Raw genomic sequence first — 27,767 nt, forward strand, 5'->3', positions numbered from 1 at the left:
TCTCTAATAGGTTGTTTTTATGCTGATGCATGCCCCTACACTTATAAATTATGAAAATAGAATAATAATCTCTTACATTGATTGAGTCAGGCTAGCCAGGAAGCCTGGTTACATAATTTATGGAGAGCTTTTTCTAATCCTCTGCTACTCTCAAGAAAACAGTAGTTGGGATTACATATTGCAAACCCTTCTGAAATCCTAATAGGAGGCATTGAGACACTTTTTTAAACCCCTCAAATGAGTCTGACCTTAAAAGATTTTTAAAACTCCCAGGACAGTTGGTTTCCCTGTAGCCCTTGAGCAGGGAGGCGGAGGCCCTGAGGCCACGCTGCTACATTGGGCCTGGAGGCAGAGCCCCTGACAGTCTGGCAAATCCTCTGAAAACTCCCTCCTTTCTAAGGTCATGTCTTCCCGTCTATAAAACACCCATTTATATGTCTTTAGAAGAATAAAAGCCATTTTTAGACAGTAGGGCCTGTTCTTCAGGGTTCCAATTATGTAAATCTACAAGGATCCCCTTGAAAACAAGTGAAGGTTTTCCTTGAACCTCCTCTGGGTCAGAAGCTAATGAATGCAATACTTTCACTGCTCCTGTAAGATTCACTTCAAGGCTGCTGGCAAAGGAACCTTTCTTCCATGAGCACAAATTGGTTTCCTGTATTAAAAAATGAGGAAAATCATTCCATTGATAAAAAAGCCACTTTGAGCAGGCAGGTCAGGAAATACAAAAGTGGAAATTCTCATTGCATCATCTTACTAATTGTATAGCACCCCAGTTGTAACAAACATTACCAGCTGGCTTTTTGCTTTTTGCTTTTTTTTTCCTACTGTGCAATTTTACTCTATTGAGTCCTATTAACCACAAATCATGTGAAAAGGTCGGGGGAAATAGATTGAGAATGGCATAAAAAGCATTTGCAGAATGATCAGTCCTGGTCCCAAGTGAAATTATAAGGGCAATAGATAGGCATAATGTAGTAACACCACGATACCATTTGAAAGTGACCCAAAGAATCCTTGTCTCCTGAAAGAAAAAGTGTAAACATATTTGGTTAGGTTGAATATATGCTGTGTTTTGATATGACAAGTGCTTTCACATAAAGAGATACTTTATAAAGTACCCCCCCAAAAATCATATTTTATATGATAGAATATATTAGCTGGGAAGAAAAAGAAAAAATAATCATATTTTAAAAAACAGGCTTGGCCAGGCATGGTGGCTCATGCCTGTAATCCCAGCTCTTTGGGAGGGTGAGGCAGGCAGATTACAAGGTCAGGAGTTCGAGACCAGCCTGATCAACATGGTGAAACCTTGTCTCTATTAAAAATACAAAAATTAGCCAGGTGTGGTGGTGCGCACCTGTAATCCCAGCTACTCAGGAGGCTGAGGCAGGAAAATTGCTTGAACGCAGAGGGCAGGGGAGGGGGTGGACGGAGTTTGCAGTGAGCTAAGATCACGCCATTGAACTCCAGCCTGGGCAAAAGAGACTCTGTCTCAAGAAAAAAAAAAACCTCACAGGATTTTCACCATCTTAATAATTTGGGATATGAACATCAGTCTCTGAGTTTTTAAACAAAACAAAACAAAAAACCAGGAACAGGACTTTAAGTTTTCTCTGTTCTATCCTTGTCCTATCTATCTATCTATCTATCTATCTATCTATCTATCTATCTATCTATCTAACTATCTATCTATTATTTAAGTAGATATGGGGTTTCACCACGTTGGTCAGGCTGGTCTTGAACTCCTGACTCAGGTGATCCTCCCACCTCAGCCTAGCATTACAGGCATGAGCCACTGTACCTGACCCCTTGTCCTTCTTTTTATCAATAGTTTTTAATCCCTAAAGTAACTAGAGGCCTGCTGAAAGACCTCAGGGAATGTTTTCACTGAAAGTAGAGAAACTCTTTAAGCCTGAGATGTAGCACACGAAGCAGCAGCACAGGGAAGTGAAGAAGACTGAAGGGAAAAGAGGGGAGCAATGGAGACACCCTGGGGGCAGCCTGGGAAGGCAGACTATCCTTTGGACTTGAGCATCAGCTGAATTAGATACACGCAAATGTGAAGCTTGAAAAAAAAAAAACTGTATGAAAACAAAAATCACAACCTTCAAACAACAAGCAACCGATCAGTCATTAAATTTTATCATTAAATAAGCAGCAAAAGGTAGACATTATATGGCAACCTTCTGTGTCCACGGATGCAAATGAATGAGCTGTCTTTAGGCTTGAATTCCAACTGGCTACTCAACAAGAGGAATCATCTGCTCAAGACTGACTGATACAAAGAGCCCTGCTGTCTAAGCTGCTCAGGGACACTGGGCTGATTCAGTCAGGGCTGCGCTGGTACCTGCTGCTGCTGCTCTCTGCTCAGAGGCAAACAGTGAACATCCCTTTGTTCTTTTTAGACAAGTGATTTTGTTCTCATGGTGGCTCACAGGGAGCCATGGATTGCTGCAAGCTCTGCCTTGTATCACACTCTGCTTTTCCAAACAGACGCCAGGCCTGGGCCATTTTGCGAAGTTTAGTGAGATTGGGTTTAATCTATGGGAAGAAAGAATAACTTCAATTAGCAGTATGAAAATCTAGGTAGCACACAAATATTTCCAAAGTATGCTGTTATAATCCATTTAGAATTCTAACTTCTAGATTCAATAGAGATTATAGACTTTTTTAAGGATCAATGGCAGCTCTTCAGCAATGGGGACAAAACTTTCCTCATATTTTTCTTTGTGAAACAAAGAGGTTTTAATGAAGTAAAATCAACTAGTTGAATCAGAAAACATTAGTACGGGAAATCTCCATGCAAGAAAAGATTTTATATTCCTTCGCAGGGAAAGGTTAGCAAAAGAAAAGATTTTGGAAAGCAGCAACAGGGGCATTCCTGTTATGCTCTCCATGTTCCCCTTCACTGAAGACTGTAGCAAGGACAGAAGTTCTTAATTGAAGCCACTCTGTGCCTTCATTATCCACTGCATTATCCACATCGTAGTTTGCAGGTTGCTGGGTAATCAGGGCCAAAGCATAAGGTAAAGACCCCCAGGCTTGGGTCCCTGCCTGATAATCCTCAAACCATAACTCAAGATCCTTGGGGATGGCCAGCTACAGTCACAGATCACCATTTCCAGCAGGTACTATCAAGAAACCAGATGTTGAGGCTATATCATGCCAATAGTGAATTTGCTGTGCTTCTACCAACTTTCAGTAGCTTCAGGGAGAACTGCATCTTATCAAACCTAGAGCCAGCAGGCCACAGGTATTCAGGATATGTAAGTCTGTACATGTGTTCAGTTTTAAAATACAAAGCCATTATGTGGGTGACCTAACAGTTCAGTCTAAGCTCTATTTGGATTTGAACTGGAAGATGAAATAGGTGAGGCTTTATGTGAAACTTGCAATGCAGATTTTGCAAAACTCCCCTATTTTGGAAAGGATTAAGACAGATTACAGCTGGATAGTAAAAGCCAGAAAAGAAAGAGAAGATAAACTTTGCTCCCTCCTGCTCCTATTAGTCATTAATGTACCTGTTTTTCCTGCTCCAAGTGGTCTATGTCAGCTAATGGCAACATAGAAGGTCTCCCGTGAGCACACTGGAATGGCAGCTGGCACAAGGACAGAGCTTCAATAAGGCGGCAACTCTCCTCTAAGCTCAAGCCATCATTAAACTTAACGGCCCCTAAATGAAAGAGAAAAACAAGAAGGTTATAGTGTATATGGTGGGGAACCAGTGCTGACCTTGGGTCAGTGCCAAATATCTGGAAAAAGTAACATGTTTCTTAGGCTTCTTTAATGAGGCTTTAATCCTGCTTAAAATTGGTGCTTATGACCATGGATGAAACTCAGGCTTCAGGACTGACCTGTCTCTCAGCTTTTTCTTATGGAGTATTTGTCTTTCTAATCTCTGTAGGATCTTGCTTTCAGGGTTTTTCTCCAAGAGGCAAGAGGAGTACTTTTGCCTACTCCTTATAGGTTTGTGAAGTGAGATTATCTTTGTCCATGGATCATCCAATAGCAATCTCTGATTGTTTCCTTACAATGTTCACTTTATTTGCTTCTTTTTTCTAATTTCCAAAATAATCTTCCTAAACTCATATTGTTATAACCTGCCTTTATGCATAATTTACCCAGTCAACAAATGTTTATTAAGTGTATACTTTGTATTGGGAGCTTCACCAGGCAGTTAATGAGACAGATAATTTCCACCCTCATGGCGCTTACGATCTATAGCTCTAATAGGGGAGACAAACATGAAGCAGATAATTACACAATAATTTATTTTATTTTTTTTTAATTTTTTATTGGATTTTAGGTTTTGGGGACACAATAATTTAAATGATAAGTGTAAGTACTATAAAATATGGGATATAAATATATAATAGGAAGAACCAAACCTAGTTTAGGAGCTCAAGGAAGGCTTTCCTGGCAAAATGGTATTTAAGCTGAGGCCTTAGGTTAGGAAAGACACGGCTAATTGAAGGAGAGAAAAGTGTTTCACATAGAGGAAAAGCCCAGGGCAGAGGCCCCAAGGCTGACAGATGTTTAGCCTACAGGAAGTGTAAGACCAAAAAAGCAGGCCAGGATGTAAAGAAGAAAGTGGAGAGTGATGTGACGTGGCGCTGGTGAGGCAAGCAGGGGCCAAACCACGAAGACCCTTGTGGGCCACAGGAAAAAATTACATTTCTATCCCAAGAGCAATGGGTCATCACTGACACATTTTAGTTAGAAGAATAACATGCTCTGAGGGATATTTCAAAAAGATTCCTCTGGGTACTGAGAGAAGAGTGGCTTGAAAGGGAGTTAACAGTGGATATGAGGAACTAAGTAAGAGGACTCAACAGTGGCAAGAATGAGGGAGGAGACAGGCTGAATCAGATGCATTTAAGATACATTTTGAAAGTGGCAATGATGAAATTTGGTGATGGAGGAGTATTAGTCTGTTCTCACCCTGCTATGAAGAAATGCCCAAGACTGGGTAATTTATAACAGAAAGACCGTTTAAATGACTCACAGTTCCGCATGGCTGGGGACGCCTCAGAAAACTTAACAGTCATGGCGGAAGGCAAAGGAGAAGGAGGCACTTTCCTTACAGAGCGGCGGGGCAGAGTGAGTGCAAGCAGGGGAAATGCCAGACGCTTATAAAACCATCAGCTCTCATGAGACTTACTCACTATCATGAGAACAGCATGGGGGAAACTGCCCCCATGATCCAGTCACCTCTACCTGGTCCCACCCTTGACACATGAGGATTATGAGGATTATAATTCAAAATGAGATTTTGGGTGGGGGCAGAGTCAAGCTATGTTCGAGTATATGTAAGGAGTAATGATAGGATGAAGGGGGAAGGACTTCAGGATTTTTGCAGGAGAGAGACTAATGATGGGGTATGGTTATAAAGCTGGGAAGGACAGGAAGTGAAGAAAGAAGAAGGCTGAGGGAGAAGGATAAAATGGGGAGGGGATCATTGGGTTGGAGACCCCATTGTGCTGACCACAATGATAGTTGCAGGGGATTCTGTAACTGTCATGATCCCTGAAGTATATTCCTCTAATACCATTTTCTTTGATTCTTTTATTCATTCATTCACTCATTTATGAGACAGAGTCTCACGGTGTTGCCCTAGCTGGTCTCAAACTCCTAGACCCCCTGCCTCAGCCTCCTGAGTAGCTGGGATTGCAGGTGCACACCACACACCCAAATCCCCATTTTCTATATTGTATCATATTACCCTGCTCAAGAATCCTCAAAGGTGTTTGCTTTGGCAGCACATGTAATAACACTGGAATAATACGGAGAAGATTAGCATGGTTCCTGAACAAGGATGACATGCAAATTCCTGAAGCATTCCATCTTTTTATAAAAACCCTAGAAGAAAACCTCAGAAATACCATTCTGGACATAGGCCTTGGCAAAGATTTAATGAGAAAGACTCTAAAAGCAATTGCAACAAAAATGAAAATTGACAACTGAGACTTAATTAAACTAAAGAGCGTCTCCACAGCAAAATAAACTCTCAACAGAATAAAGGGACAACTTACAGAATGGGAGAAAATATTTGCAAACTGCATCCAACAGAGGTCTGATATCCAGAATCTATAAGGAACTTAAATAAGTCAACAAGCAAAAACCAAAAACACCCTATTAAAAAAAAATGGGCAAAGGACATGAATATACACTTCTCAAAAGAAGACATACACATGGCCAACAAGCCTATGAAAAATGCTCAGCATCACTAATCATCAGAGAAATGCAAATCAAAATCACAGTGAGATACCACCTCATACCAGTCAGAATGGCTACTGTTAAAAAGTAAAAAAATAACATGCTGGCAAGGCTGCAGAGAACACTTATACACTGTTGGTGAGAAATATAAATTAGTTCAGCCACTGTGGAAACAGTTTAGAGATTTCTTAAAGAGCTTAAAACAAACTGCCATTCAACCCAGCAATCCCATTACTGGGAATATGCCCAAAGAAATAGAAATCATTCTACCATAAAGACACGTGCATGTGTTATACTCACTGCAGCAGTATTTACATTAGCAAAGACATGGAATCAACCTAAATGCCCATCAATGGAGGACTAGATAAAGAAAATGTGGTACATATACATCATGTAATACTATATAGCCATAAAAAAGGACGAGATCATGTTCTTTGCAAAAACATAGACAGTGCTGGAGGCCATGATCCTAAGTGAATTAGAAAACCAAATACTCTATGTTCTTACTTACAAGTGGGAGCTAAACACTGAATACATATTGAACACAAAGAAGGGATAATAGACACCTAGGCCTACTTGAGGGTGGAGGATGGGAGGAGGGTAAGGATGGAAAAACTACCTATTGGGTACTATGCTCATTACCTGGGTGACAAAATAATCTGTACACCAAACTCCTACAACACGCAATTCACCCACGCAACAAAGTGCATGTGTACCCCCCGAACCTAAAATAAAAGTTGGAAAGAAAAAAAAAAAAGAACGCTTGCTAATTCTAATGCCTTCTGTATCAAATCCAAAAGTTTTGCTGTGACCTTCTAGGCTTCTGTTCTTTCTTACCTGCCTAGTTTCTTCATACTCTTTGCTGCTTCTCATATAACCAACTTGTTGCTGCTCTGTGTCTCTGCACAGGCTGTTTCCTCTCCCTGCAGTGAATTCCTCCTTCCATGATGTGAATCCATGTTCCTCAGCTCATTCAAAATTCAACTCAAAATGCATCTCCTCTAGAAGTAATTCCTCCATTCATATAGGTCAGGAAGTATTATAGGAAAATTTGTGTGCTGGAATTTTGTTTTTGTAAAAGTGATTTTTAAATGTATATTCAGTTTCTTAATCTAAACTGTATTCTCAGAGTCAAGTGGGAAATGTGCCTTCTGCTTCTTTTGTAATCCCAGCACCCCTGCCAGGGCTCTCTATGTAGAGGTGCTCGATCACTGCTATATTAAAGGGCTTACCATGGCAGGCCTGGGATGCCAACACCTTCTGGACAGTCAGTGGCAATATCCCTTGGATGCCTCCTGTGGTCTGGAGTAGCTAATGCATAAACACATTGTTAATAGGAAAGAAATGGGGCAATGAAGCCTTGTATGTGTGGCACTTCTGCGTGAAACCCCCAAATAAGAGAAAAGCTTACCTCCACTTGTTCTCGGATAAATTCCTACAAAGCAAAAGGAAAATAGGCTTTAATCTACTGTTATGTTTTACTTCCCTTTGATAGTTTACAAAAGATCTCAATTTCCTTCTTTACATCATGCCTCCTGAAGGAAAGAGTTCCAGCAATATAGCATTTGGGTACAAATTTATCTGTTGTAAGGTACTTTGAATATGAAAAAAAACAAGCAACTGAATGGAACTCTTATTAAACAGAGAATACATTTAGCTATTGCAACTTCCTCCAGAGATAGGTTCTCAACGAATGAGGTTATGTAGCTAGTGAGAGTAGCTCTGATGATTCAACCAATTCAAAACATCAGGAAGGCTTCTCACTAAAAGGCTGTCTGTTTGTGTGTATAATCTTAGCCAGAACAAGTGTAATATTACACACAAACTGAGAATAAATACAAAACAACCTTCAATACAACCACTGCTCAGTATAACACTTGCTTAAATATCATAAACATAAGTAAACAGTCACTTTAGTTCCCACGGGCTTTTTGGGGACAATTCCCTTCAGGTCAGAAAGTTTATTTTCTGAGGCATTTTGTTGAGAAATTTCTCCTCCCTTGCATGTCTCTGTCCCTGGGGTAAACTTTTTAACAGTTATATCCCTGTGGATATTAATATTTACCAAAGAACTTTAAAGAAATTTAAAGCAGACACTATTTCATGCTACCAATTTGTTTAACCTCTGGAGGTAAAAAGAAAAAAACCTGTTGCACATTTAATGATTTCTTTATAAGATAATATTTCTTTACTCTGGAAATGGCTACCTGAAATCTGCCTCCTAAGATTACAACATGGTACATTTTCTTTTAAAATCAGACTCAGGAAATTCTCTTCCCTCCTTCATCTATACTCTAGTCTGCCACTCCTATAAATGAACACAGTTACCAAGAACTAGGTAGTAGATACTATATTATCTATAATTTAAAAACCACGTTTTCCCAAACAAACCTAAACGGAAAGATGTTCTCATAATACTCAATCCACTAACAAAGCTTAGTGTGGCTGGAGAGCAAACTAACTGCTCTGCTATTCTCTCTTGTGTTTGTATATCTGGGATGGTAAAACATCCGTTTGTAAGCCTAGCGAAGGGTAGATGGGACTCATTTCAATCCATTTTACATCATTTAATGCTGGATAATTTAATATTCTTATTTTGTTTATTATATTTAATCTTTTGAGATGGAGTCTTGCTCTGTTGCCCAGGCTGGAGTGCAATGGCACAATCTTGGCTCACTGCAACCTCCACCTCCTAGATTCAAGCAATTCTCCTGCCTTACACTCCTGAGTAGCTGGGATTACAGGCACCCGCTACCATGCCTGGCTAATTTTTATATTTTTTAGTAGAGGTGGAGTTTCACCATGTTGGCCAGGCTGTTCTCAAACTCCTGACCTCAAATGATTAGTCTGCCTCGGCCTCCCAAAGTCCTGAGATTACAGGCATGAGCCACCGCTCCTGGCCTAATTTAATATTTTTAAAGCCTCATTCATCAGGCTAGAAGATAGAGCTTTATAGAAAGATGTATTAATGATCTTTCAGCTGCTAGGATTCAAGTAGCTACCTCTTCAAAACACTAAAACTGTTCCAGCTTCTTCCAGAATCACACAAAATCTTTCCTGATCAACCTGACATAGCATAATCCAGATTTTCTGAAACCAGAAGGTTTGTTTCCATTGGAAGTAAACTCCTTAACAGTAGTCTTTGAAGTTCCTTCAGAAAAAGCTTTTCTTATAATTTTCTGGTTACATATTTAGGGACTGAATTACAATAAAAGACTCTAACAGATCCTATCTTTTGGATTTAGGACAATTTGGAGCAGGAGTCTTAGAGAAAGTACATCTGTGGGGAGGAAAGAGCTTCGCTGGAAGCAGAGCAAAGTCTGTCTGATCCAAAGGCGATTCTGGAAAGGGCAAAGCCAAGATGATCCAAGAGCTGACTGGCAGCTCTCTTCCTCTCGAATGTTTCATCCTTGGCCTGCAAACGTGCTTAGGTCTTTTTTGTCTTAAAGCAAACAAAAGCCCTTCCTCAGCCTTGAGTCCCACCACACTTCCCACACCCCTAACCTTTAGTTATCAACCCATCTCTCTTTTTCTGTGTGTATGTAGCCAAAGTTCTAGAAAGAGCTGTCTACTTAGCTTCATTTCCTCCCGCTTCATGCACTCCTGACTCACTACACTCTATCTTCTGCCCATCTCATCCCCAGGAAATGATTCCACAAGACAATTGATATCCTCGAGACAGCCAAGCCCAAGGTTTTGGGCTCTACTTCATAGCCATTATTGACCCTTCCCTTATTGTTTACAACTTTTCTTGGTTTTGGCAATATTACTTTTTCCTGGTTTTCCTCCTTCCTCTCCAACCAAATATTTTCAGCCATTCTTAGAATTTCCTCTTTTCAGCAGAGCTTTCCAGACCTTTGCCAAAACATATGCACCCTAGATGCTGATGTTCCACAGGCTCCACCCTTTTCTCTGTTCCTTTTTACTCTCCATATTCTCCCTGGACAATCTCGCTTCATCAAGGCCCTTCTCCAGCTTCTGATATTATCAAAATATATATGCTGTTAACTCTAAGATTGATAGGTACAGCCCAGATTTCTTTGCCAAGTACTAGATCGTTTAAGTCTGCCTATCCACTGGGCATTCCATCTGAAGGCCCATTCACTGTGTCCAAACCCAGTTTCATGATGGAACCCCCAGACAGGTTTGTTCTTCATCTGTGTCCCTTCTCTGTCAATGGCACCACCATCCTTCCAGCTGCGCAAGCTACAACCCTCAGAATCACTGTTGCTTCTCTTTTCTCCTTTATTCCTTTCACATTCGATTGCTCACCAAGTCCTCTAGCTTCTGCCTCCCAAATTCTGTCTCAAATATCCTCTCTGCTCCCTCTGCTACTGACTCAGTCCAATCCTCATCTTCTCTTATCTGAACCACTGAAATAACCCCTCAGCTGCTCTCCCTGACTCAATTTATCCACTATATCTGTCTTCTAATTTTAGATATACTAAAGCACTTCAGACTTTCACACAGGGTTGATATGGATGTGCCTGTGCTCCAAATAAAGAAAGCTGAGATAAAGGAGTAGAAACAATAATGAAAAAAGCAGGACACCATGAAAAAGGAAAAGGGAGATTTGGGGAAAAAAAAAACAACTTCTAGAAATAAAAAATATATTCATTGAAATTAAAAATGTAGTCACTGAAATAAAAAACTCAGTGGATAAGCTGAACATATAATTAAACAGAAGATGAAGAGATACTTTAGTTCACCAGAAGATAAGTGAGGAGATTTCCCAGAATGTATCAGAGAGAGAGAAAGCAATGGGAAATATGGAAGACAGCTGAAGAGGCATGGAGAGTAGAAAGATAAGGCCTAGTAGATATCTGGCAAAATTTCCAAGAGACAAGAGAGAGAATATAGAAGAAACAACGTTTGAGTTAATAATGACTGCACACTTTCTAAACTAAAGAAGCATAGTGAATCTCCAGAAGGAAATGAAAATAAATCCATACAAAGATACATTATAGGGAAATTACAGAACACCGAAGATAAAGTGAACATCTTAAAAGCAACCGGAGGGAAAATCAGATTACCTATAGAGTAATAACTGAAATGACAAAGGACTTCTTCAACAGCTAAAACAGAAAGTCGGGCTGGGCGCAGGGGCTCACACCTATAATCCCAGAATTTTGGGAAGCTGTGGCAGGCAGATCACCTAAGGTCACAAGTCCAAGACCAGCTTGGCCAACATGGTGAAACCCTGTCTCTACTAAAGACAAAAAAAATAAGCTGCGTGTAGTGGTGAGCACCTATAAACCCAGATACTTGGTAGGCTTAGGCAGGAGAATCAGTTGAACCTGGGAGGCTTAGGCTGCAATGAGCTGAGGTCACCCCACAGCACTCCAGCCTGGACAACAGAGTGAGACTCTATCTCAAAAAAATAAATAAATAAATAAATAGATAGATAGATAGATAGATAGATAGATAAATAAATAAATAAAATAGAAAGTCAAAAGTAGTAGAATATTTTCAAAATGCAGGGGGATAAATGGCAATGTGAAATTCTGTTTTTAGCTAGATAATCATGCATGTATGAAGGCAAAATAAAGATATTTTAAAAGATAGCTGATCATTCATGGACTTTTTTTTTTTTGAGACAGAGTTCTACTCTTATCACCCAGGCCGGAGCGCAATGATGTGATCTCAGCTCACTGCAACCTCTGCCTCCCGGGTTCTGGCAATTCTTCTGCCTCAGCCTCCCAAGTAGCTGAGATTACAAGTGCGGCCACCATGCCCGGCTAATTTTTGTATTTTTGGTAGAGACAGGGTTTCACCATGTTGGCCAGGCTGATCTCGAACTCCTGACCTCAGGTGATCCACCTGCCTCGGACTCCCAAAGTGCTAGGAGCCACGGTGCCTGGGCCATGGACTCTTAATAAAATAACTTCTGTTTATTTTTATTTTTTTGTCTCAAGATTTGTTTGTGGATAAAATATCTTTTAAGAGATTTACTTAAGTTAAAAAACAATTATACAGAATACAAAAGAACACAGAATAAGTAGGATGCAAGAGGCAATGGTTAACAAAGACTCTGGTGAACCCTTTGTTTAATCTAAATAAAGATTGACTATGAAATAATTGACCATCAGGGATTAAAAACAAGATGGAATTAAAGTACTAGACAGCTACATGGAAGATGGGAGGAGGGTGATGTGAGATGAAGGGTTTGTACGATTTTGGAAAGTCAGGAAGAGGATAGAGAAATGAATTACTTTTAAACTTTGATAAGTATGCATGCTAAAATTTAAGGCTAATCTCTAAAAGGATACAAATGGAATATATAACTTCTAAACCAGCAGAAAGAGAAAAAAGAGAAATAAAGAAAACCATAATAGAAAACAGGAAAGGAGAGGATAAAGGCAACAAGACAAAATAAATGATATTTGCTGTCAAAAAAAAGAAACATAATCAAAATAAGAAGTAATGGTCCCCTCCAACACCTCCAATGCCACATTTCAGCAGCAGCTTTTCAAACCTTTACCCCAAAATGTATATGTAAAGTAATCATATTTGGAATGCAATCTAAAATGTACCTTACTCTCCTGCTTACAATTCTTCATTGGCTGCCTATAAGATGAAACGCAAAATACTCAGCAGAATAAGCTAAATTCCTTTATGATTTAACCCTGACAACCCATCTAGCTGACCCCCATTCAGTCAAAGATCCAAGTATAACTTCTGATTTCCCCAAACCTTTTTTTTTTTGAGATGGAGTCTCACTCTGTCACTCAGGCTGGAGTGCAGTGGCACGATCTTGGATCACTACAGCCTCTGCCTCCAGTGGTTGTAGCAATTTTCATGCCTCAGCCTCCAGAGTAGCTGGGATTACAGGCACAAACCACCATGCCTGGCTAATTTTTTGTATTTTTAGTAGAGATAGGGGTCTCACCATGTTAGCCAGGCTGGTCTCTAGCTCCTTACCTCAAATGATCTGCTTGCCTCAGCCTCCCAAAATGCTGAGATTACAGGCATGAGCCACTGCACCTGGCCTGATTTCCTCAAGTCTTAACTACCAATAGCCTACCATTGACCAGAAACCTTACCAGTAACATTAACAATTGATTAACACATATTTTTTGTGTTGTACATATTATACATTGTATTCTTACAATAAAGTAAGCTAGAGAAAAGAAAATGTTGGCCAGGCATAGCGGCTCACACCTATAATCCCAGTACTTTAAGAGGCCAAGGCAGGTGGATCAGTTGAGGTCAGGAGTTCAAGACTAGCCTGACCAACATCGTGACACTGTGTCTCTACTAAAAATACAAAAATTAGCCAGGCATGGTGGTGTGCACCTGTAATCCCAGCTACTCGGGAGGCTGAGGCAGGAGAATCGCTTGAACTGGGGAGGTAGAGGTTGCAGTGAGCCAAGACTGCACCAGTGCACTCCAGCCTGGGGAAAGAAGAAAGAAATAAAAGAAAGAAAAGAAAAAAAAGAAAGAAAGAAAGAAAGAAAAGAAATGGGGGAGGGAGGGAGGGAGGGAAGGAAGGAAGGAAGGAAGGAAGGAAGGAAGGAAGGAAGGAAGGAAGGAAGGAAGGAAGGAAAGAAAAAGAAAATGTTAAGAAAATCATAAGGAAAAGAAAATATATTTATTATTCATTAGGTAGAAATGAATCATCATAGAGCCGGGTATGGTGGCTCACGCCTGTAATCCAAGCACTTTGGAGGCCAAGGCGGGCGGATCATCTGAGGTCGGGAGTTCAAGACCAGCCTGACCAACATGGTGAAACCCTATCTTAAAAAAAAGAAAGAAAGAAATCATCATAAAGATCTTTATCCTCATCATTTTCACAATGAATAGGCTAAGAAGGAGGAAGAGGAAGTGTTGGTCTTACTGTCTTAGGAGTGGCAGAGGTAGAAGAAAATCTGCATATAAGTGTACATGTGCAGTTCAGACCCAAGTTGTCTAAGGGTCAACTGTAGATCTTAATTTGAGCCATATCTGTTGATAGTTTAGGATCTGCTTCAAGTCTCTGATATGTGTTCCTCTGTCTAGAATGCCCTTCTCCCCTCTTCTGTACTTGGTAGTTTCCCAGTATTCTAGAAGACTTTTCTTGCTGCACGCAGTGGCTCATGCCTGTTATGCCAGGGCTTTGGGAAGCCAACACAGGGGGATTGCTTGAGACCAGGAGTTCAGCCCAGGCAACAAAGCAAGACCCCATCTCTACAAAAAAAAAAAAAAAAAAAAGAAAGGAAAAAATTAGCCAGGCATGGTGGTGTATGCCTGTAGTCTGAGTTACTTGGGAGTTACTTGTGGATAAAAGAGATTTTATCCACAATTTCATTCACATTTCAGTACTGGTTCTAAGTACTACTTGATAGTTTTCAAAAGCTGCCACTGGGTTTAAAAATTGTATTGTTTTTCTCACACTTATGTGTGTTGGGAGGCCGAGGTGGGAAGATTGCTTGTGCCCAGGAGATCAAGACTACAGTGTTCTATGATTGCACCACTGCACTCCAGCTTAGGCAACAGAGTGAGACCTGGTCGCTCAAAAGTAAAAACTTGTCTTAAGAAAACAGCTTTTCTGTGACAGTTTCATTGACTCCACCTCCCCAGGCATGGGAGTCATTCCATGTTTTCGTAACACTTCTGAAAAACTACCTGGATGCATTCTAGACTCTTAATTTTTATTACCATAAGTGTACTGGGAAGAAAGTAAAACACATACCTCTACTAGCCAAAGTTCACTGACATATTCTTTAAATGCCTTTCTTCCTTATTTTGAGCTAATTCATCTCTGAATTTCTAGCTCCTGGCACACAGCAGGTAAATACCATGAATGTTTGTTGAAGAAAAGATGAATTCAGAGAATCTACAGGCAAAATACAAGGTTACCATCACTCAGCAATTTCCTTAACATCTGCAGCTGTGTCTTACCTCCACCATACTCCTGGTCACAGTAGATCTTCCTCTCCGAAGTTCATTGGCTTCTCTTTCCACGAAACAGAGTGGTACTTTTCCCACAAGGACCAGAGAATCACTAGTGTCTGGAAATACAAATTCAAGGCCCAGATCTTCCAGATTTTTGTGGTAACACCTAAAGAAATAACCTCAAATGTAAAAAAAAAAAAAAAAAAAAAAGTGGTACTTCATTCACATTTCAGTACTCGTTCTAAGTACTACTTGATAGTTTTCAAAAGCTGCCACTGGGCTTAAAAATTGTATTGTTTTTCTCACACTTATGTGTGTTTGTTCGGGATTTTTTATTATCAAATTTCCTTTTTGGATTATAGTAACCTTTACTGTTTTTCTCTTTTCCACTGAGGATCAATTTGTGTCTAAATCTTGTTTCTAAGTGTGTTTTCTTCACTGAGGAACTGCTAACTTCTGGCTGCTGGCACTTAAGAGAGTCTGGCACAAAGAAAAGGTCTGAGAGTGATTTGGATCGGCATTAAAGCAGGGAGGTAATTAACAACCAGGGAACTGAGAAGTCCTGATTAACCAGATGTAAGTAAATAGATCTGCCTCTAATATAAATTATGTCACAGGGAAAAAAGATTTACTGGCAGTATCATATTCCCAAACTTGAAATACATTGGGAGAAACTTCTCTTTTTCAATTTCAATAATTTGTGCTGCTCAGAAGAGGCAAAATAGATGTCCTATCTTGTGACTCACTATATGATTTGCCCCTTCCTTGCATCCCAGTGTGTTACTTTCTTCCCATTATGATTATGGTAATGAAAACTAAGAGTCTAGAATGCACCAAGGCAAAGCAGAATGGGAGCAATTACTGCAGAAACTTTGCTTTCACAAAGCATGGCATAAACACAGACTGTTCCAAGAAATGAAAAGGGTGTTCTAAGCCAACTGCTGGAAAAAATTATCAGGGAAACACTATCCTATACTCACCAGCTGGGACACAGTGGAAAGAAGAGGCTGGGTGCAGTGGCTCATGCCTGTAATCCCAGCACTTTGTGAGGCCAAAGCGGGAGGACTGCTTGAGTCTAGGAGTTCAAGACCAGCCCGGGCAACATGGTGAAACCCCATCTCTACCAAAAAATTACAAAAATTGGCCCATCATGGTGGTGCCCACCTGTAGTTCCACCTACTTGGGAGGCTGAAGTAGGAGGATTGCTTGAGCCTGGAAGGTGGAGGTTGCAGTGAGCGGAGATCGCACCACTGCACTCCAGCCTGGACAACAGAGCAAGACCTTGTCTCAAATAATTATTAATTAATTAATTATTCTAATGGAGGATTAGATGCAGAAAAAAACATATTTTAAAAAAGGAAAAAACCAGCCTGTGGAGTTAGATGACCAGCCTTTGAGTGTCTGCTCCACTACTTAATAACTGCTACGACCTTAGACAAGTCTTGCAACCTCTCTTGGTCTCATCTGAAAAACGGAACAATAGTTATGCTTATTCCTCACAGAATTATTGTGAGAACTGATACCGTCAACATCACATTCTTACGGTGGTACGAACCGTAAGAGTCTCCTTTGTTCCTCTGTCACTGTTATCTCTAGCGGAGGAATTAGAGTAGAAGACAGTAATTTCTTCCGACCAGAGCCCTGTGCCTGTTGTTTCTCGTAGGAATCTATTGGCAGAAAGATGAATGGGTTAAGGGTAGGAAGGGAAGTCTAGATTCAGACAAAAATACAGCACAGCCTTGATATAATCATTCTAGTGCATAGCAGAATGTTTAATGTTCAATTTTAGACTTTGGATTTCCATTTTTAAAGTCAAGCTAATACTCAGCCTATTAACCAATTTGGGTAGTATTTTCCAAAATAAGAAATATAAGACTTGCATCTTACATTCAGAGGAACAATGCAATGTTCCTGTAGTTAATAAATGTGGTTTTGATGACAGAGGTGAATAATGTGGATTACCAGGGACATATGTGGGTTTACCACACAATCTCATGGCTCCAGAAGGCTTCCCTTTCCTTGAGCAGGGTCTCCCAGTCTCTGGAGAGAATTAGTATTATTCTCAAATGGTGCAGGGCCTGTAGAAGTAAGTTTTTCTAACACTGTTTTTACTATATCTTTCCCAACTTTTAGGCCATCGTTTTATAAGGAAAAGTGAAAATAACAGTAATATCGTTGCCCTTCTAGTCCATGAAGCACCTCCTGAGGTCCTCGCCTAACTCTTTGACATTACTCATAGGCCACAGGAGTAAAGACTTTCCTAGTATTTTGCAACTTGGCAAACAGTCTCATGATGAAAAAAATGGGTATCAAAAAAAAAATTAAAAAGCATATATTGCTTTGGAAAGCTAGATTTAAAAACCAGTGATGTTGGTTGTCTCTGGGGAAGAGAAACAAGGAGGGATGGAGGAAGGGTAGAAAGGAGACTTTCTTATTATTCCCTTTTGTGCCTTTCAGAATTGAATCTATTTGATTATACTGTATATTCAAAAGCCAACTAAAATTTAAAATCAAAACAGTACACTGGGCCTTCTGAGCTGCCAGTAGTCTCTGCCTGAAGGGGTACGGGAAGGCATGCCAAGATCACCGGGCATATGGAGGAACAGATCTTTGTGCTGGATGTCAGAGTAAGCAGCCTGTCCTTGGCACCTCTGGGTTGATTATAAATGTGTGGCAAATACACCTCTGACCACATAAATAAGACCCACATTTTTGAATTAGTGAACTACTACATTCTTTCAGTTATAACACAGGCCAAACTGGAAGACTGTAGCTTAATTTTTGAACATACAGTACAAAGCGTGCTTCCTCACACAGTCAGTTAGAAAAGCTTTTTGAGGTGCACTGATTCTGCTGGGAGTCTCAATTTCTTTCTGCTTGCAAAGATCCTTACCATTGATAAGCTGCTCTAGGCGTACACGCTCATGGGCAGCATGCTGATCCACCAGCACGAGCAGGTTCCCACCTAGATGAGCAAGGATTGTGGACTTTCAGATTCCCAGAGCAAGATGACAACAGGACAACCATCATGTGTGTTGAGGAGAGAGAAGGCTTAATTCAAACTATCTAACAACAGCCTAAGAAAAAACATTTTGAATAGTAACAATTGAACCTTTTATTTCCTAAAAAATGAAATTATGGGAAAAATGAAAGCAAACTTATCCCATAAGTTTGGATCCCAGATCCAATTCTGAAAGGCACAAAAGGAAATATAATTAGGTCTCCTTTATGCCCTTGCTCCACCCCTCCTAGTTTCCCTCCCCAGAGATAACCAGTATTACTAATTTTTATCTGATTAAGTTTATGATTTTCCCCATAATTTCATTTTTTAGAAAACAAAAGGTAAACTAAGAAACTCTTTAATTCATCAGTATCTCATTTAGAAAACAAAGTCAGGCTGGGCATGGTGGCTCACGCCTGTAATTTCAGCACTTTGGGAGGCTGAGGCAGACGCATCACCTGAGGTCAGGAGTTCAAGACCATCCTGGTCAACATGATGAAACCCAGTCTCTACTAAAAATACAAAAAATTAGCTGGGTGTGGTGGCACATGCCTGTAATCCCGGCTACTCGGGAGGCTGAGGCAGGAGAATCACTTGAACCCAGGAGGCGGAGGTTGCAGTGAGCCAAGATTATGTCATTGCACTCCAGCCTGGGCGACAGAGCGAGACTCTTGTCTCAGAAAAAAAAAAAAAAAAAAAAAAAAAGAGAAAAGAAAAGTCAGGGTCAGGGTCAGGAGGCCAAGCAGGTGGATCATGAGGTCAAGAGATCAAGACCAACCCGGCCAACATGGTAAAACCCCCTCTCTATTAAAAGTATAAAAATTAGCTGGGCATGGTGGCAGGCGCCTGTAGTCCCAGCTACTCAGAAGGCCAAGGCAGAAGAATTGCTTCAACCTGGGAGGCAGAGTTGCAGTGAGCCAAGATCATGCCACTGCACTCCAGCCTGGACAGAGCGAGACTCCATCTCAAAGAAAAAAAACAAAGTCAAAGTGGCATTTCCTCAAGTTTGAAGCTTGAATATATAATGCCTTTGTTTAAATACTGATTTTGCTTTATTGATCAACTTTAATATGATAAAGGATCATTAAACCACAGATTGTTACAATCAGCTAACCTTGGTGTACAAGTTCCTTGGAAACCCACGAAGAATGTCCCTCTAATGCACTTTAGATCAGAAGCCGGTGAATGTTTTCTGAAGGGCCAGATCATAAACATTTTAGGCTGCTTGGGCCACACGATTTCTGTCATGACTACTCAACAATTCTTTTTGAGACAAAGCAGCCGTAGACAATATGTAAATATTGTAGCTGTGTTCCAAGAAAACTTTATTTATCGACACCGAAATACTAATTTCATAAAATATTGATGTGTCAAGAAATCTTTTTCTTTTTTTTCCAACCATTACAAAATGTAAAAACTATTCTCATCTCCCCAGCTGTACAGCAACAGGCGATGCCTGGATTCCCCTCAGGTGGTGTTTGTCCTGCCTTAGACCTGGGCTTCTCAAACATTCATAGGCACACATACCACCTGGGGATCTTATTAAAACGCAGATTTTGGCTGGGCTCTGTGGCTTATGCTTGTAATTCCAACACTTTGGGAGGGTGAGGAGGGTAGACCACTTGAGGTCAGGAGTTCAAGATCAGCCTGTCCGACATGGTGAAACCTGGTCTCTACTAAAAATATAAAAATTAGCCAGAAGTGGTGGTACATCCCTGCTGAGGCAGGAAAATCCCTTGAATACAAGAGGTGGAGATTGCAGTGAGCAGAGATTGTGCCACTATACTCCCACCTGGGCAACAGGGAGGAGGGGAGGGGGAGGGGAGGGGAGGGGGAATGGGAGGGGAAGGGAAGGAGGAGGGGAGAGGGGAGAGGGGAATGGGGAGGGGAGAGGAGAAAGGGGAGGGAAAGGGGAGGGGGGAATAGGGAGGGGAGAGGAGAAAGGAGAGGGGGAGGGGAGGGGGGAGGGGAGAGGGAAGGGGGAGAGGAGAGGAGGGGGGAGAAGAGGAGAAGGTGGAGAGGAGAGGAGGGGAGGGGAGGGGAGGGAGGGAGGGGGAGAGGGGAGAGGGAAGGGGAGAGGAAAAGGAGGGGAGGAGGAGGGGATAGGAAAGGGGGGGAGAGGGGGAGAGGAAGAGGAAAGGAGGGGGAGGGGAGAGGGAAGAGGAGGGAAGAGGGGAGGTAAGGGGGAGGGGAAAGGGAAGGAGAGGGGAGGGAAGGGGGAGGGGGAGAGAAGAGAAGGGGGAGCAGATGGGAGGGGGATGGGAGTGGAGAGGGGAGAGGGAAGGGGAGGGGGAGTGGAGAAAAGGGGAGGGGAGGTGAGGGGGAGTGGAGAAAAGGGGAGGGGAGGTGAGGGGGAAGGGGAGAAGGAGGGAAGGGGGAGGGGAGGAAAGGGGAGGGGAGAAAGGGGGAGGGGAGGGGAAGGGGTAAGGGGAGGGGGAGAGAAGAGGGTGAAGGAGAGGAGGAGAAGGGGAGGGAAGGGGAGGGAAGGTGGAGGGGAGAGTGAGGGGAGGGGAGGAGGAGGAGGAAGAGGAGGAAGAAGAGGAGGAAGAGAGGACAGGAGAGGAGAGGAAGGAGAGAAGAGAGGAGAGAAGAGAGAGATAAAGAAAAAGAAATTTTAACAGAACCATTTTGCTTCTTTCGACAACTGCAGATTTTGTGGCTACATCCATCTTGAGCACCATTAGGAGACATACTGACATCTCAAAAACAACAAAGAATTTTAGGTAATAAAAACTTTCAAAAAAATATTATTACTTTTCTAGAAATAGTAAAACTACAGGAATTTGATCTTTACGAATTCTATATTCATGATAATTCTGACAGAACTTTAGGTTAATTTGCCTTTGATCTACCATGACATTTACTAAACAAGGTAAAAGGAATATTTTGAAATTCCTTAGAGAAAATGCTCTGTAACTTTAGAAGTGCTTGCCTGCAGGTGCTACCAAGCTGGAGCCAGCCCTCAACTGGTGATCAGGGCTCAGCCACTCAGGCCTTTCAGGAAACTTATCCTATCAGGCATCCTTTGTAAATATGCTCAAGATTCTTCCATTAAAAAAAAAGTCCTCTCTCACCCTCACCCTCACCCTCTTTAGTCCCTCTCTTCCATGTCACAGGCACATTTCTAAGTATCTCCTTGCAGCCTCCATTAGCACCATCAACAAACACCCTGTCCCGTCTATTCTCCGAAACAACTCTCACTTGCTAAAATCCCTGGTTTCTACTGTCACAAAATCAGATGATCCTCATCTTACTTAATGTCTTGCAGTGTTTGGCATGATGTCTTGGCCTTCCAACACAACATTCTTCTGTTTTCTTCCGGTTTCTCTAGCTGTTCCTTCACAATTTCTTTTGCTGGTTCATCCTCTTCTACTCAGCTCTTACATGCTAGAATTATTCTAGATTCAAGACTTCTCCTCACTCTTCATTTTTTTTCCCCTAGGTGATAACATTTATATCCAGGGGTCAGTGACCACTTTTCTGCATCTGATGACTCAAATTTATATTTCCATGTCAGAACACTTCCCTAGGCCAGACATGAAATATCCATCCACATTCTTGACATCTGTTCTGGAGCATTTCAAAGAGAACTTAGACTGAACTCATTATTTTCATCCTCACTGCCTGCTCTGCCTGCAAGCCAGGTCCTGCGACATCATCCACTCAGCTTTGGAGGCCAGAAAACCAGAAGTCATCTTTTACATACCCTCTCATACCCAATCTATCACCAAGCCCTCCTGACTCTATCTCCTAAATATCTTTCCAATACATTCACTGCTCTCTAGTCCACCCTGGTCCCACCTAACCATGTCTCAGATTTTGCAATATTCTTTTAACAGTCACTCAACAGTTAACTGGAACTCCACCCCACTCCTACTGTATTCTCCACACTGCAACCAGAGCAATCTTTTTAAAATGCAAATGTGATACAACATGTACCACCCCAAAAACAAACAAACAGACAAACAAACCAACAAACAAACAAACAAAGCTTTTAATGGTTTCCAATGGTGTTGGGACAAAGCAAAGCTTGTAGCTGGCATTTAAAATCTGACTCCTACCTACTTCTCTAGCCTCATCTCCAGTTCCCCTGGCACTGCTTCCACTCACTGAGAACAGGAAATCATAATTGTGTATGTTATTCCTTCCTTTCTTTACTTAGTTAATTCATATTCATACTTCAGACTCATTTTACCAAGAAGCACTTTCCTGAACTCCCTGACGAAATCGTATCTCTCAATGCAGGTTCTTATAGCAGCTTGTATCTCTCCCTCCATTACAAGAGCTAGAATTAAAATTTCATGTTTGTGGAACTGTTTTTTTCTCTCACATATATGTATTTTCCCATCATTGTATCCCTAGGGCCTGGCATAGTCCCTGGCATACAATGGGCGCTCAATCAATATTTGTTGAATGAGTTAATGTATTTACAAACTATTATTGTTTAATTAAAGCAGGTCACCAAGAGGGTCTGTGTAAATCTTGATAAACCTAGCAGAGTTCATTATATATACTTTCTATTATTGTAAAAGGAAAATACGAAAATATTATTAAAAGGTCAAAAAATAGAAAATATTTAAAAGAGTACAAGAAGAATTATCTCCTTTGCACACTCCCATTTTCACTCCCAAAGTAAATACTCTTGATAGTTTAACGTGTATCCTGAGCTTATGTATGTGTCTGAACATAAAACTAAATGTCTGTTTGCCTGGGCTGGAGTGTATTAGCACAATCTTGGCTCACTGCATCCTCTGCCTCCCAAGTTCAAGCAATTCTTGTGTCTTAGCCTCCTGAGTAGCTGGGACTACAGGTGCACGCCACCATGCCCAGCCAATTTTTGTATTTTTAGTAGAGATGGGGTTTTGCCATGTTGCCCAGGCTGGTCTTAAACTCTGGCCTCAAGCAATCCACCTCCCTCCCCTCCAAAAGTGTTGGGATTACAGGGGTTAGCTAGTATATCCAGCCTTCATAATATTCTTAATTTAGATTGTCTTTCCCTAATCCATCCAAATCATTGAAACTGTATTATATACCAAAAATAATCATTAAAAAAAGGTTATAAGAAGACCAGCTGGTTAGTCATTGAGGCTAAACTCCATTCTTACCTGCCTTGCCATTCTCTTCAGTGTTAGTGCTCATCAAGCAGGCAATAAACTTGTTATCCACTTGCTGGAGAACCTGTCAGACATTCAAATAAGTGGTATAACACTGAATAAAAAGGCACAGAACTGTACTTATTTAGAGTTATTTGCCTTATCACACTTCTATCCCTGAGACTGGGTAAGGTTTTGATGAACCTGAAAAAGTCACTAGAAGGATGAAAGAATGGGCAAGTGGCGTGATCAGAAGATACAAGAGGAGGGAGGCAACAGGGGAAGACAGGGTCCCACATCTAAGAGTGCTGTGCTAGAAAGACTTTAGAGAAGGGCTGAGATGCTCCCAACAGAGTGACTCTTAGAAAAGTTAATGTTACCAGAATTGGTAACATAAAGGCTGAAATACATTTTTAAAAATTTTACAAAAGCAAAGAAAACTATTTTGGAGGAGCTAATCAATTAAAGAAGTTAAAAGCCACTGGTAGCTTTAGACCTTGGTGGTTCCTCCCTGTCTAGGTACATGAGGCTCCTCAATACCCCCTAGCCTATACCACTGCCCCAGGTTCTATTTCTAGATCAATTTCTTGCCTGCTCTGGTACCAGGTGAATGCCAGGTTAGGAATTTACCTAGATCTGTTAACCTCCTAATTTGTTTCCATACTGAAAACCAAGAGACTAAGACAGCCAAGGTGGTAAGCAGAGGGCAAAGAAGAAGAGCAGATCAGACAAAGGGTCTCTCTTGTTAATGGAACTCCTCAATATGGGCTTTCCCAAGCCTGTGTAGCCTCACACAATAGAGGGTCATTTCTAAGAGGGCACTGTTGTACACTTAAGGACAAGGTCACTAAAGCACTTATTGATTTGTAAATTATTGCCAAATATAAAGTCAACATACAATCTTCTTCAGGAGAACCTTGAGAATCCTTGAAACTGTGAGCCTGAATCCATAATTCATTCCCTCCAAACCTACTCACACTACTAAGGACATTTTTTTCTTTGTAATTATAATGAATTCCTTGCTTTTTCTTCTGATGATAAAAGTTATAAGATATGTGTGCACCCACGCACATGTGTGCACGCACGCACACACACACACACACACACACACACACGTGCCTTGACCAAGGTAGTCTACATAATTAAATAAATCCAATTTCAGAAGAGTTAGTCTAGCTTAGGCCTTATATATATTTATGAGATTTCAAAATCAATCTTTTACCTGCATTGAATGAATCATTTCTTTGGTGAAACGATAGGGATATAAGATGTTGTGAATTTTAACCGCTAAGCTCTCAGCCTGGCCACTGCTTACATCCACAGCAACCTAGAAGACTCGGCAAAACATAATATAAATTTTAATTTTTGTGTCTGCAGAACTGTTTTACCAAAGATATCGGTGCTTTAAAAACATTCATTTTTATATAGCCTAGTAGAGGTGGGTTGAATTCAGGGAATTTAGAGAAATTCAAAAGAATCTATGAATGATGAGTCTTAAATACCAATTTTTGCATATAAACAAAGTTACTGACAAAAAAAACCCAATACTGTTTCAGAACAATAATTTGTCTATGCTCCATGATCAAGTCCTGAAATGATATCTCGAGGAAAGAATCAGGAATCAAATGCTCATCTATCATACACCCTGTTTACAGCATGCACAGTACATTCTGTGAAAACACACCCAGGACAGAACATCCACCCAGGCCAACTGTTCCTCCAGTAGAAGATGCGTGGCTTTATCTAATGGTAACAGTGTTATTATCGCCACCCTGAATACTGTGCCAAAGCTACAAGTCAGAGTTTCTGAGAGTGGTAAACACATTCACTATTCTCAGATTGATTATACATGTTTAATCCAAAATGCCTGAGCTCCCAAAATGCTATAAATTTGATTTTTCCTCTCATTAACTTCCAAATAAATTACTTGGAAATATGCCCAGTTTCCAATCATAATTACAAATTAGTATAGTCTTGCATGACCATACTCAGCTTAAATAAAATTCAGATTTTATTTTTAATTTATTTACTGTTTTTTTTTTAAGATGGAGTGCGGGGTATGGTGGCTCAAGCCTGTAATCTCAGCACTTTGGGAGGCCAAGGCAGGAGGATCACGAAGACCAGCCTGGCCAACATGGTGAAACCTCGTCTCTATTAAAAATACAAAAATTAGCCAGGCGTGTTGGTGCACGCCTGTAGTCCCAGTACTCAGGGGGCTGAGGCAGGGGAATTGCTTGAAACCAGAATGCGGAGGTAGCAGTGAGCCAAGATCACGCCACTGCACTCCAGCCTGGGCGAAAAAGCGAAACTCCGTCTCAAATAAAAGAAAGAAAAAAAAAAAGAGATGGAGTCTCACTATGCTGCCCAGGCTACAGTGCAGTGGCTATTCACAGGTGCAATCAGCACACTACAGCCTTGAAATCCTGGCCTCAAGTGATCCTCCCACCTCAACCTCCTGAGTAGCTGAGGCTATAAGGGCATGCAGCTGTACCCGTCTTGAAACTCAAAGTTTAAAATAACAGGCAAAGAAAAACTGCTACAGACCCACCTCTGGATAACGGGCAAATACTGGATTGTCCCATTCTGAGAACAAGGACTGAAGTGATTCGCTACGAGGAGTATCATCCACAGTATCTAGGGCAAAAGGGAACAGGTAAAGTTGGCATCAAAAACCACAGAAAAGGAGGGAATGGCATTTCCTATTTGGTGAGCTGTAACCTCAAGACCAAAGATCACAAACATTGTTTCTGTTTTCTACAAATGTGCAGTGTTTGCTATATCTCTAAATTGTTTTGATCTATTACTTTTTAAACTAGAGTTGGTGACTGTATCTTCTGGCATTATAGCTTTTCTCCAAACTGTTTACAAGAGATATTTTGGAACACTGGTGGAGAAGCTATGGCTCAAATTTGTAGCCTTACTGCCTTTAGGCAAAATATATAGCTTATCTATTTTTAGACACACACACAAAATAGCTGTCTGTAGCTTTTTCTGAAGATTTTTGCTTAGATAAAACTACAGTAACTCGGAAGTGCCAGTCCAGCCTTTTTAAAAATAAGAAACATGTCCCCCAATCACAAAGACACCACAGACTACGCATAATCACCAAGTATTGACCTCAAGTCTGGAAAAGTAATTTCTGATCTAAATGCATGCACTGAATTACTTAGTTCTGCTGTTAAATAGGGCCGTGGGGAATTCCTGATTCCAGTACAGCACAGCTGGCACCGATCAAGCTTAATGCAAGCCTGCTTTGTATTTTGAGTTAGGTGGTACGATGTGTACTGGGTGCCCCAGCAGTCTCTGCCACCCCTACCTCTGTTTTCCTGTCTCATCACCGTCCTCTCTGCTCGAGCTCTCGGAAGGAAAGGAAGAACAAGGTCGCTTCTAAAAGGATGACACCTGTACTGAGATCCTAAATATAAGAAAGAAAAACCTAGAAATTTGAACTTAAAATACAAGTAAACTATTTAAAAATTTAATTACATAAAACCTCTTTCTACACAAACTGAGTCAAGACATAAAGCAGACTACTAAACACTACATTGAGAATCAGAAGTCCTTTAATGAAATTATGCTGTCAATTTAGGACTCTCCATTAATGTTTAGTTCCATTATCCATTTATACCAGACAGAATGAAGGCCTAGAATAGGTCACTGTGATTCTCACTGGGAGGTGACTTTGCCCAAGGGAACATCTGGCAATGTCTTGAGACACTTGTCACTGACACAACATTCTACTAGCATCTAGCAGATAAAGGCCACAGGTGCTGCTAAATACCCTTCAATGCATAGGACAAACCCTACAATGAAAAATCATCCAGAGAAGCCCCGTGTTAGACATAGAGCAGCAGTATTTAACTGTCACCCACAACTTGCTACAACCTTCACAATTCTCCAGCTTGACTGTCTTATCCCCAATGTATGTCTCTATCCTAACATTTGTCTCATTACATTACAATTATGTTTAGATAGCTGTCTTCCCTAATAGTACTGTGAACTCCTGAAAGCAAAGTCAGTTAACCTGCAATGTGGCAGCACCTCGCACAGTGTGGATGATCAACAAATGTTGCATGAATAAGTGAACAGATGGACAAATGAAAGGTTCTCAATTCAAATTTGAGTCTAATAAGGTCTGGCCCAAATGCTGCTGTTCTCCATGAAGGAAGATCAGATTTGAGTTTTAGAAGCAATGCTTAATTTGACAACTTTAGAACAGGAGCAAAACATGACAGATAAATCTGTTGGACTACACCTGGAGAGGTTAAGAATGATAAAATTAAGATAATGAAGTGAAACAGGTTTATAACTACTAACAGAAGGAACTGTGTTAAATATTTTAAAGAAAAAACTACCAAGGCTTGGGGACTTGACACTACTCCTCAAAATCACCTTTATAGATCCTCTCTTCTATACATTAAAATTTATCTTTTAGGCTGGTGGCTCACACCTGTAATCCCAGCATTTTGGGAGGCTGAGGCGGGCAGATCACCTGAGGTCAGGAGTTCGAGACCAGCCTGACCAACACGGAGAAATCCCATCTCTACTAAAAATACTAAGTTAGCCAGGTGTGGTGGCAC

General features: G+C 40.9%; 1 protein-coding gene and 1 non-coding gene across 24 annotated transcripts in view; one reads left to right on the forward strand and one right to left on the reverse strand.

Moving 5' to 3' along the window:
* Nucleotides 1-2,123: 2,123 nt before the first annotated feature.
* MLH3 (mutL homolog 3) overlaps nucleotides 2,124-27,767 on the reverse strand; it is a 33,454-nt gene continuing 7,810 nt past the window's right edge. For 5 of the 23 annotated variants that reach the window (XM_035261044.3, XM_035261043.3, XM_002754117.6 and 2 more), the window contains 11 exons: nucleotides 26,504-26,602; nucleotides 25,736-25,821; nucleotides 24,410-24,514; nucleotides 23,200-23,272; nucleotides 17,987-18,058; nucleotides 16,649-16,760; nucleotides 15,100-15,259; nucleotides 7,631-7,654; nucleotides 7,452-7,530; nucleotides 3,525-3,676; nucleotides 2,124-2,544 (listed from right to left, as the gene is read on the reverse strand). In XM_035261044.3, coding sequence (XP_035116935.2) covers nucleotides 2,425-2,544; nucleotides 3,525-3,676; nucleotides 7,452-7,530; nucleotides 7,631-7,654; nucleotides 15,100-15,259; nucleotides 16,649-16,760; nucleotides 17,987-18,058; nucleotides 23,200-23,272; nucleotides 24,410-24,514; nucleotides 25,736-25,821; nucleotides 26,504-26,602 — 1,082 coding nt within the window. In that variant the 3' untranslated portion in view covers nucleotides 2,124-2,424. Of the gene's footprint in view, nucleotides 2,545-3,524; nucleotides 3,677-7,451; nucleotides 7,531-7,630; nucleotides 7,655-14,890; nucleotides 15,273-16,648; nucleotides 16,761-17,986; nucleotides 18,059-19,208; nucleotides 19,287-23,199; nucleotides 23,273-24,409; nucleotides 24,515-25,735; nucleotides 25,822-26,503; nucleotides 26,603-27,767 lie in introns of those variants that run through there. The other 18 variants (XR_013521401.1, XR_013521399.1, XR_013521398.1 and 15 more) reach the window with 9 other exon arrangements.
* LOC118145267 (U6 spliceosomal RNA) lies at nucleotides 5,747-5,853 on the forward strand. Its single transcript, XR_004730394.1, has one exon. It is a non-coding gene; the product is annotated as a U6 spliceosomal RNA (small nuclear RNA).

This window comes from Callithrix jacchus, chromosome 8, assembly GCF_049354715.1.
Source record: "Callithrix jacchus isolate 240 chromosome 8, calJac240_pri, whole genome shotgun sequence".
In the NCBI taxonomy this organism is placed as follows: domain Eukaryota; kingdom Metazoa; phylum Chordata; class Mammalia; order Primates; family Cebidae; genus Callithrix; species Callithrix jacchus.